The sequence below is a fragment of the Mastomys coucha genome, unplaced genomic scaffold, assembly GCF_008632895.1.
Source record: "Mastomys coucha isolate ucsf_1 unplaced genomic scaffold, UCSF_Mcou_1 pScaffold15, whole genome shotgun sequence".
Lineage (NCBI taxonomy): Eukaryota > Metazoa > Chordata > Mammalia > Rodentia > Muridae > Mastomys > Mastomys coucha.
This window is the reverse complement of record NW_022196897.1, coordinates 77,988,625-77,998,315: the sequence shown is the minus strand read 5'-3', so window position 1 is coordinate 77,998,315 and position 9,691 is coordinate 77,988,625. Positions and strand designations below refer to the sequence as shown.

General features: G+C 55.2%; 2 protein-coding genes across 6 annotated transcripts; one reads left to right on the top strand and one right to left on the bottom strand.

Moving 5' to 3' along the window:
• Positions 1–255: 255 nt before the first annotated feature.
• Positions 256–2,389, top strand: Mdk (midkine). Of its 4 annotated transcripts, none has more exons than XM_031371049.1 (5): positions 256–285; positions 772–848; positions 977–1,135; positions 1,253–1,414; positions 2,095–2,389. In XM_031371049.1, exons 2-5 carry the CDS (start codon positions 773–775, stop codon positions 2,118–2,120), a joined length of 423 nt encoding a protein of 140 aa, XP_031226909.1. In that variant the 5' UTR covers positions 256–285; position 772; the 3' UTR covers positions 2,121–2,389. The 4 variants fall into 4 exon arrangements, with proteins under 4 accessions (XP_031226909.1, XP_031226907.1, XP_031226908.1 ...); XM_031371047.1 differs by lacking the exon at positions 256–285 and adding an exon at positions 355–529; XM_031371048.1 differs by lacking the exon at positions 256–285 and adding an exon at positions 527–686.
• Positions 2,390–2,841: 452 nt separating this feature from the next.
• Chrm4 (cholinergic receptor muscarinic 4) lies at positions 2,842–9,679 on the bottom strand. 2 transcript variants are annotated; one of them, XM_031371046.1, is made up of 2 exons: positions 9,099–9,679; positions 2,842–4,957 (listed from the first exon to the last, which is right to left on the bottom strand). In XM_031371046.1, exons 1-2 carry the CDS (start codon positions 9,121–9,123, stop codon positions 3,489–3,491), a joined length of 1,494 nt encoding a protein of 497 aa, XP_031226906.1. In that variant the 5' UTR covers positions 9,124–9,679; the 3' UTR covers positions 2,842–3,488. The 2 variants fall into 2 exon arrangements, with proteins under 2 accessions (XP_031226906.1, XP_031226905.1); XM_031371045.1 differs by lacking the exon at positions 9,099–9,679 and adding an exon at positions 5,028–7,473.
• Between the last annotated feature and the right edge of the window lie 12 nt (positions 9,680–9,691).

Genomic DNA, 9,691 nt, shown 5'->3' with positions numbered 1-9,691 from the left:
AAAAAAAAAAAAAAAAAAAACCAAGCCGGAGGTGAGCCGGGTCTCGAAGGGGAAGGGTCATGGGTGGCCGCCCCGGGCCTGTGACATCAAGACATACTCCAGGGCCCCCGATGGGCAAGCAAAGTGCTGACCTGAGAGCTGAACAGGCTGCTCGAGAGAGAAAGTAGACAGGCCCAGACCAGAGAAAGGGGAGGAGGAGATAGAGTGCTGGGGCTGCGAGAGGGGACCTGAGCCAGGATACTTCGGTAAGACCGAACTCCAGGGCCAGAGACCTAGAGATCAGAGGTGAGAGGCACAGGCGCGGGAGTCCAGGCTCGGCGAGGGGCGGGAGTGGAGGCGGGGACTAGGGGGTCTGGGGAGGTGCGGGTTTGAGGGAAGGGGGCGGGTCGGGTCCTTCCTTGGGGTGGGGGGAGGGGCGGGGGCCCATGTGACCGGCTCAGACCGGTTCTGGAGACAAAAGGGGCCTTAGCGGCCTTAGCGGGACAGGCCGTAGCAGGAGGGAGCGAAGCATCGAGACGGCAGTGAGCGAGTGAGCGCGCGCAGTGGCTGTGGCCCCAGTCCCTCCAGGCTGCTGCCACCAAGGGGGCTGAGGTTGGGGTGGGGGGGTACGCTGAGACATCGTTTTCAAGTCCTCCCTCCGTCGCCCCCTTGTCGCTCCGACGTTTTGGGCCTGGAAAGTGGGACAAGTCAGTCAAGGGTGGGAGGTCCTTCCCGCGGTCCCTAGCAGAGAAAGGACTAGGCGAGAAACTCTAACCCAGGTTTTTCTCCCAGGATGCAGCACCGAAGCTTCTTCCTTCTCGCCCTTCTTGCCCTCTTGGTGGTCACATCCGCGGTGGCCAAAAAAAAAGGTGATGGGCTAGGGTGGGCAGTGAAAGAAAGCTGGGGTGGGCAGGTGAGGCCGAGTGACCTAGGTGCTGGTCTCCGAGGGAGTCTCCGGGCACGCCATGTCCTTAATTTTGCTCCTTGCGCCTTGTAGAGAAGGTGAAGAAGGGCAGCGAGTGTTCGGAGTGGACCTGGGGGCCCTGCACCCCCAGCAGCAAGGACTGCGGCATGGGTTTCCGCGAGGGTACCTGTGGGGCCCAGACCCAGCGCGTCCATTGCAAGGTGCCCTGCAACTGGAAGAAGGAATTTGGAGGTGAGGTGGAGCACGGGAGGAGGGCGGGAAGGCAGAGGGTATGTCCTTAGTAAAACGTAGGCAGGAAGGGCAGCCACAACCCTCCTGTCTTTCACCGTGGGGCCACTCTCTCATCAGCCGACTGCAAATACAAGTTTGAGAGCTGGGGGGCGTGTGATGGGAGCACTGGCACTAAAGCCCGCCAAGGGACCCTGAAGAAGGCTCGGTACAATGCCCAGTGCCAGGAGACCATCCGCGTGACCAAGCCCTGCACCTCCAAGACCAAGTCGAAGACCAAAGGTCAGCGAATATGGGGACCAGGCTACCTCATGCTATCTCTGCAGAGCAATCTTCAAGTTAGGAACAGGCAGATACTGGAGGGCCACTCCTGGAGATGCTAGACCCTCTGCCCAAGTAGGAACTACTCTTTCTGTCGGATCATCCGATCTGGGTTCCTGGAAAAGACTTGTCTTTGTCACCTGAGGAAGGTGGGATGAGATCAGCACTCTATACTTAAAACTATAGGAAGGTTGTCCTAAAGGGACATGCTGTCACTCGACTCCCAACAGCTATTGAGGCCAACAGGGCAGAGGTCACTCTGCCCACTTCCCGGGTGAAGAACTTGGACATACTCTGATCCTGGATGAAAATAGAAAGTTGAAAGTCAGGCTTGGTGGCTCCTGCCTGTAAAAAGCAGTAGGTTCAGGACCGAGGCAGTAAAACTGCCATGAGTTCAAGGTTACAGACTGAGACTTGAGAGTCTGTCTTTAAAAGAAGGCGGCGGGGGAGGGGGGTTAAAAAGTTGAAGGAATAAAGAAAGCTTGGCATCACATGGCTGCCCTTTTCCACCACTTCCAGGTTAACTGATCAGTCACCACTAGGGGGCAGGATTTTCTCTCCTTGATGGATTTGTATGTGTTGTCTGGTGAGTCTGAGCTAGATCACCCACCGCACTAATGCATTTCTTTATTGTTTTCCAGCTAAGAAAGGAAAAGGAAAGGACTAAGTCAGGAGGCCAGGGAGCCTCTGGCCTTGCCAGGAGTCTGGACGGAACCCTCCTCTCCCACAGGCCCAAGATATAACCCACCAGTGCCTTTTGTCTTCCTGTCAGCTTTGTCAATCACGCCTGCCCTTTCATGCCCACATCAAGTGCCCAAAGTGGGGAGGGACAAGGGATTCTGGGAAGTGAGCCTCCTCATACCCCCTTTTGTTCTTCCCACCCTGATACCTGTTATTAAGAAATGAATAAAATAAACTCACTTTTTTCCAATAAAAGCTTCTTTTTTAATCTATAAAAGCCCCTTCCCAGGGAGTTTGCGGTGGAGCTTTGTTGGGGGTGGGAGGATGGGGAGAGATGGACGGAGGGGAGCTGAGGTCTATGTAGGAAGTGCTCCCAACAGCTTGTGGAAAGAGCAGAATCATTTACAAAAATGTCTTCCAGGGCCCCACAGGGCTGGGGTTAGGGAAGAGGACCTACATGATTCACTTGAACTCTGTCCCACCTAGTCAAGAGTCTTTCTAGTCCAGGCTACTGCCAGTCTGGAATTTTCTCCTTGGGGATCGGTGAGGGTGCTCACTTGTGTCATCCGCCCACTGAAACCTGTGTGGGTCACCATGTTTCCCACCACCACCTTCTTCCCCTTGGATACCTCCCTCTGTACAGAGGTCGAGAGGAACACTGCTGTTCATTTGATGTGTGGCCTGGGAGTGGGCTTTTGACAATAAGATCCACCACTAATTGACTCAGTCCCCTGGAGCCTGTATCCCAGCTTAGCATGACCTCCCAGTTGCCCCATCCAGATGACTGGTGGCCAGGGGAGTGCCAAAGGGCTTGACTTCCCACCCAGAGCCTGGCTGAGCAACAATGGCAGGGAAGTCCTTCACCCTGGAGTGGGACTAGGGGGCAGGGGAAGGGCTGAGCCTACATGCATAGGGAGGAGGGCGCAGGAAGGCGGAAAGCACCGATTACAGCACAACGGGGGCGGGACCCCACCCTTGCAAGCCTGGCTCCTTTTGCTCCTCTCAAGATGCTCCTGGGCTTGGCTTTATTCATCACCTCTGCTGACGGTTGGCCTTGATAGAGCCGCTGTCCACGCCAGCCATTGTCCCCCATCTTCCTGAGGCAAGGTAAAAGAATGGGGCCAGGCGGTGCCAGTTCAGACCTTCCCTGGGCTGAGCCTCCTAGGCTTCAGTAGAGATCTGCTCTCCCATCCCAGCGAAGAGCCTCTGTACCTCCTGGTGTCTGGGGGACCTGTTCTCTTCAGCAGATGCGAACTCAGAGTGGGGCCGCCTCCTCTCTCCTCCACAGCCGGTGAGCCATGTGGTTCCCCGGTACACACTCATGACACCAGCACCTCCTAAGGTACCTGCCCGTCTACCTGGCTGTGCCAATGTTCCGATACTGGCACAGCAAAAGGTGCCGGAAGGTCTTTTTGAAAGTGGCATTGCAGAGTGCGTAGCAGGCAGGGTTGATGGTGCTGTTGACGTAGCAGAGCCAGTAGCCGATGGACCACACTCTGTCGGGGATACAGCTCTGGCAGAAGGTGTTCACCAGGACCATGACATTGTAGGGTGTCCAGGTGAGGATGAAGGCCAGCAGAATAGCAAAGATTGTCCGAGTCACTTTGCGCTCCCGGGCCGCCATCTGCCGCTTCTTGCGCACCTGGTTGCGAGCGATGCTGGCAAACTTTCGGGCCACATTGGCTGCTGGGCGCATACCAGCTGGCGTGGCAGGTACAATCTCAATGGCCGTCACACATTCATTGCCTGTCTGCTTTGTTACAATTTGAATCTTGGACCATTTGGAGGCTGGGTTGAGGGTTCGTGGCTGCAGTGTAGGGGCAGGCAGCGCTGGTGTGGTGGCCTCTGTGGTGGACAGCTCTGTGGGTGGCCGTTCCTTGGTGTTCTGGGTGGCACTTCCTGAGCTGGACTCATTGGAAGTGTCCTTGTCAGGCACTGGGCGTGGAGGCGGGGGCAGGGCTGGCGGAGGAGCCTCTTCTAGCTTCCCGTTGCGCAGTTCCTCTCGAGAAGCGCCCCCTGGTGGAGGTTTCTTAATGCTCGGCTTCATCAGAGGGCTCTTGAGGAAAGCCAGAGTCTTGGCCTTCTTCTCCTTGGGGCCCTCAGGGCGATGCTTGTGAACACGGCTGCGGCTGGCCAGTGAGATGTGAATATACAGCACGGTCATGATGACCACAGGCAGGTAGAAGGCAGCAATGGCTGTGCCAAAGGTCACTGCCGGATTAGACAAGAACTGGATGAAGCACTGGTTATCAGGCACTGTCCTCTTGCCCACCACAAACTGCCAGAACAAGATGGCAGGGGCCCAGAGGACAAAGGACAAGACCCAGGCAGCTGCAATCATGAGGCCTGCCATCTTAGTAGTACGGCGGGCGGGATAAGTGAGGGGTTTGGTGACGCAGAAGTAGCGGTCAAAACTGATGATGAGAAGGTTCATGACAGAGGCATTGCTCACCACATAGTCCAGGGCCAGCCACAGGTCACAGACCACAGCACCCAGGGGCCAGTAGCCCTTGATGATGTATAAGGTGTAGAGGTTCATAGAGAACGCCCCTATGATGAGATCCGCACATGCCAGGCTGAACAGGAAGTAGTTGTTGACCGTCTGCAACTGCCTGTTGACCTTGATGGACAGCATTACCAGGATGTTACCCACAACAGTCACCAGGCTCAGGGAGCCAGTCACTGTAGCAATGAACACCATCTCCACTGTCTCTAGGTGGTTGTGGGCTGTGGTGACCAGACGCACAGACTGATTGGCTGAGCTGCCATTGACAGGTGTGAAGTTCGCCATGCCGAACCCAACTGGATACAGGTGGGCAGTGGCTGGAGGAGGAAGGAGACAGCACAGGAGTGAATGGTGGAAGGGAGTGGGGAGGGGTCACACAGAGGTTACCTGGAGACACCGTGGCTGGAGGAACTTCATCCAGGAAAATGTCAGGGCCCTCTGTGCCAGTCATTCCTGAGTTCTCAGTCATCTTAACGTTTACTGAATGCTTCCTCAGCCAAACACTGTAATCAGCTCAGGGCTGAGATTATAGAAGTGAATGAACACACACGGTCCCCATCTCAGAATGGATCATCTAGTTTGGGGAAAAACAGAAACACGTGAGGGGGGGGGAACTGCTAGAAAGAAGATACGGTGGTGATGGTGGTGATGGTGAAGGAAGACTGAGAGAGAATACTGGAGAGGACTGGTGCTTGCTGGCTGATCACGGGTCTCACCCAGATGATGACGCAGATGAGGGCAAGGAGGAAGCCACTTTGAAGAGCTGTGGTGTGTGGCTGAAATAAGGCAAAGGCCCAGAGACGGAGCTCAGGAGAGCAAGGGGTAGCATGAGGAGTGGAAGGTGGGCAGCGGGGACAAGTGTCTAGTTGTTTGCCCACTCAGGCCTGTCACTTCCCACCCCTGCTTTTTGGTTACTGAAGGTTGTACCCAAGGCCATGCACACGAAAGACGTGTCATGCACGGGTACCGCTAGCTACCCACTAGTGGAGCTATCTGCAGCCCCACTTGCTCATCTCTTTTCTTTCTTCTTTCTTCCTTTTTTTGTTTTTGTTTTTGAGAGAAGGACTTACTGTGTAGACCAGGCTGACCTCAAAGTCACAGACCTTGATCTGCCTGCCTCTGCCCCTAGAAGGCTGGGGCTGCAGGTATGCTCCACCATATCCAGCTACTTGGACATTTCATAAGCAATCACGGCCAAGGGAGATTTGAACTCCCATTCCTACACTGTCATCGTTGTCGTCGTTATCATCATCATCATCATAACAATAATAACAATAGCAGCCAGCACAGATTGTCTACTGAGTTCCTGCACTCTCTGTTTCCTCACAACCGAAGGCAGATATTGAGGAAACAGGCTCAGAGGTGTTAAATAAGGTTCCACATTTCCTTGACATCTAGTGGTGGGTCCAGTGCATTTGGGAACAGGGAGAGGCAGTCAAGAAAGACACAGGACCTGATGGTTATAAGGGCTAGGGAGGTCACTCTAGCGACCAGAGGAGGTGAGGTGGGAGCTGGGACACCTGGAAGAAGAGGCAGGAGGAGGAGGAGGAAGAGGAAGAAGAGAAGAAGAAGAAGAAGAAGAAGAAGAAGAAGAAGAAGAAGAAGAAGAAGAAGAAGAAGAAGAAGAAGAAGAAGAGGAAGAAGAAGAAGAGGAAGAAGAGGAAGAAAGGGAACAGTGAGATGACTCAGGAAGTTCAGCTTTGCCTGCCCAGCCCAGTCCCAGGGGTGAAGAATGAACAGTGTGGGGGCTGTTAGATCCCCAGCAAAGAAATCAGACACACAGCAGCTGAAGAAGGGTCTATCTGATTTCCCAAGAACTAAGGACAAGCTCCCTTATGGAGCCTAAAGATGAGGGAATTACCCCAGAGGGAACCTGCAGCCAGCCCCAGAGAGTTCACATCCCACATAGAGGATGACCCAGCTAAGGTCCAACAGAGCCCCTCCCCGGAGTTTGCCTTCCCTCCCACCAGGCTCCCTTCATCTCTCCTCCTCCCCTTCCTCTTCCATACATGTGAGGGAGGCCCACGCCCAGCACACTGTGCCAGGGCAGCCGCTCAGCCCAGCCTCCTTCACACCCGCCAACACACAAGCATTCCACATACGCACAAAGGCACCATCTCAGCCACACGCAGGTCGTATACGCAGTCCTGTGCGTCTGTGTGTGCATCTGTGTGTGTGCGCGTGTGTGCGTCTGTGTGTATAAGAGGAAGAGAGGGTGCAGCAGCCGGCTGTGGAGGAAGAGGCACCAAGTCTGCAGATTAGGTTCAATAGGAGGCCAGCAAGATCTAGCTGTACAGCCCAAGGAGAGCCATTTGTCCTCTGGGAACTAGTCCTGTCATTTACAAAATAGAGGATCTTGTCCCACCACAGCCTTTGGACAGCCAGGGGATCCAGTTAGCACCCCAGCTTGCTCTCCAACTGGAAAAGGCACGGGGTGGGGGGCGTGGGGGGCTGCAGACACATGCCAAGCTTGGGCCCAGCCCTCCAGCTCCACCACAACAGGTACAAGAGCTTGCCTTCTGGCTTCAAAGTTAAACCCACTGGTCAAAGGAGGACAGGATGAAAGGGGGCAATGGTACCTCCAAGGTCACCCAAGGAGTCAAGGGCAAAAGACTGATCAGTTCTTTCAAGAGACTCCACGGTGGCATTCAGCTGCAAAATGGAGCCTTGAGGATCAGATGCCTTAGAGCCCGGAGGGTAGTAGCATCAAGCACAGAGGCTACTCCCCTCATCCTACACCCCCAATATCAGCTGTCTGGGACAGGGGTAAACCAGTAGGGGAGCCATTAGCCCACACCAAGGAAACCCTCACTTTAGTGTCTCAGGGCCAGAACACAGCCAACTAGCCAGCAGCCAGCAGGATAAGGGAGGTGGGGGGCAAGATGTGTGAGATAGGAAAAATACAACCTCTCTTGTTTATTGAGTCAGGAGCCCCTCAAAGTTTAATGTCTAGAGCATCCAGAAAAGGCGAGTACTACTGGTAACCTCATCTTACAGATATAAAAGTCCTCTTACTGAAGGGCGTCATGATAACGAAATGGACGAAATTCATCTAGTTTGTAAGAAGGGGAGGGTCAGGATTAGTAACCAGGGACATTCTCCAAGGTATCTCCAAACCACACAGGATAGCAGCCCCCTAGCTGCATCTAAGATGTGGAACCCTCATATTCCAGCTCCCTCACTTGGGTTTGACCTTTTGTCCTCCTGGGACCAAGAAACAGCCTTAACAAGTAAATGACCAGATGAATGGTGGGTGGTTTGGTCTTCCCGGAGCCCCGACAGCTGCAGACTGGGTAAAATTCAGTTTTCTCAACTTGGTCCCAGTTTTCTTTCCAGATGACTCTGATAGTCTCTCAGACGTTCAGACCGCAGCATCTTCAGGCACAATCCCCCCCCCCCCCCCCCCCCCCCCCCCCCCCCCCCCCCCCCAATCCGGCCCATCTAGAATCTGAGAAGGCAAACAGCCACCCTGATCTGTGCGCACCACTAGATGGCAATGTCGGTCCCCGGTGCCAGCTCCGGACCCCGAGCCGGAGGTTCACCACGTCCTCAAGTCCCAGTGTAAATCGCAAATACAGAAAAGCGTCAGGGCAGGGCTTCTCCCACAAGGGACCAAAGGGAGGGAAATACCGCCTGTCTCCGTGGTCCCAGACTTCCACAAAGGTTCCTTAGGTTCGGCCAGGGTTTCGAGGATGAAAAACTTTAGGGCGTCGGGATTCCACCCGCACCCCGCAAGGCACCCATCAAGGAACGTGTAGGTGGGAAAACGAGTGCGAGTTGTGTTTGTGTGTGACTACTCGGGAGCTCGAGTAGACACTAGTAGCTGCTTGCATGTGCCAGTGTGCGCCCCGCCATGCCTGGATACCGGTGCGCCTTTGAACGTGTGAGCATGCCAGCGCCATATGGACACGTGCGTGTGCATGTGTGTGCGTGTATGGCCATAGAGCTTGAGTGGCCGCAACCGCCAACTTGTGTGCGGGAGCAAATGCTGGACTACCAACGAATGACCAGTTACATCTAACGCCCATGGCGGGAACCACCGGGAAGTGCCCGGCCTGTGGGTGGGGAACGGGTTGAGAAAGGACCAAAAATTGGGCTGCGAGGAACCCCTGACTTTGGAACCATTATCTTAGTGGTCTCGGGCACATGGTCCTATCTACATTGTCAGGAATGGAGAGCGCACAGTCCCAGCCGTGGGCTGACTTCTGTCGAGAAGCCTCTGCGATAGTCGACGAATCGAGCCGTGAGGGTCACCGAGCTCAGTTCGATGTGCCCTACGCATTGAGGGCAGGGGCAGAACCTCCAAACGGGGAGCCCAGTCGAGGCGTAGGTCAAGAGGGTACAATTGTTCTTCACTCTTTAACCCGCACCCCCTGGAGAGGCCCTGTCAGTTAAAATAAGCACCGGGTTCCCAAGCTGTGGGCTCAGGTGTATCTCAAAGGCCATCTCGGGGCTTACCCTTGAGCCCATCTCCGGGCTCCATCACGTCTGGGTCCCGGTCGAAAGGGCCAAGGTTCTCCGATGCCCCGCCCTCCCATCAACCCCCAGGCACGCAGTTCCTGTAGTCTCTGGGCGTGGGCAATGTGCTTCCGCGGGTCCTCGAGCCCCTACCCCTGCTGGGAACAAGACGGGAAAGGGTGCTCTGGGCGCCCGTGGGGTAGCTCGTGGAGTAGATTTTCGTTTATTAAGTGATCATTTTAGGAAAGCTATGGCCCCCAGGCTGCTCCTGAGGCGGAGAGAAGCCTCAGTACTTAAGGGGAAGAGAGAGGGGTGTTGGATATTGGGCCAAATCATTGTGCCTAACACTTCCTCTAAGAGCTGGGAGGGTGGAGGGCCGGGAGATGTATCTCCCCGGATGAGTAAAAGAGAGGGTACTCCTGAGGAGGGGGAAGGGAAACAGGAGAGAACAGGGGTGTTTTCCGTCGGGGCTCAAGGTCGCGGACAGAGGACTCCACGGGCTAGAGCGTGCTGGAGGCTCCTGGTGGGCCAAGGTGGGAACGGAGGGCAGGGAGACGGGCGGGAAACGGGTGCTTTGGGGCTTCATCTTCCGG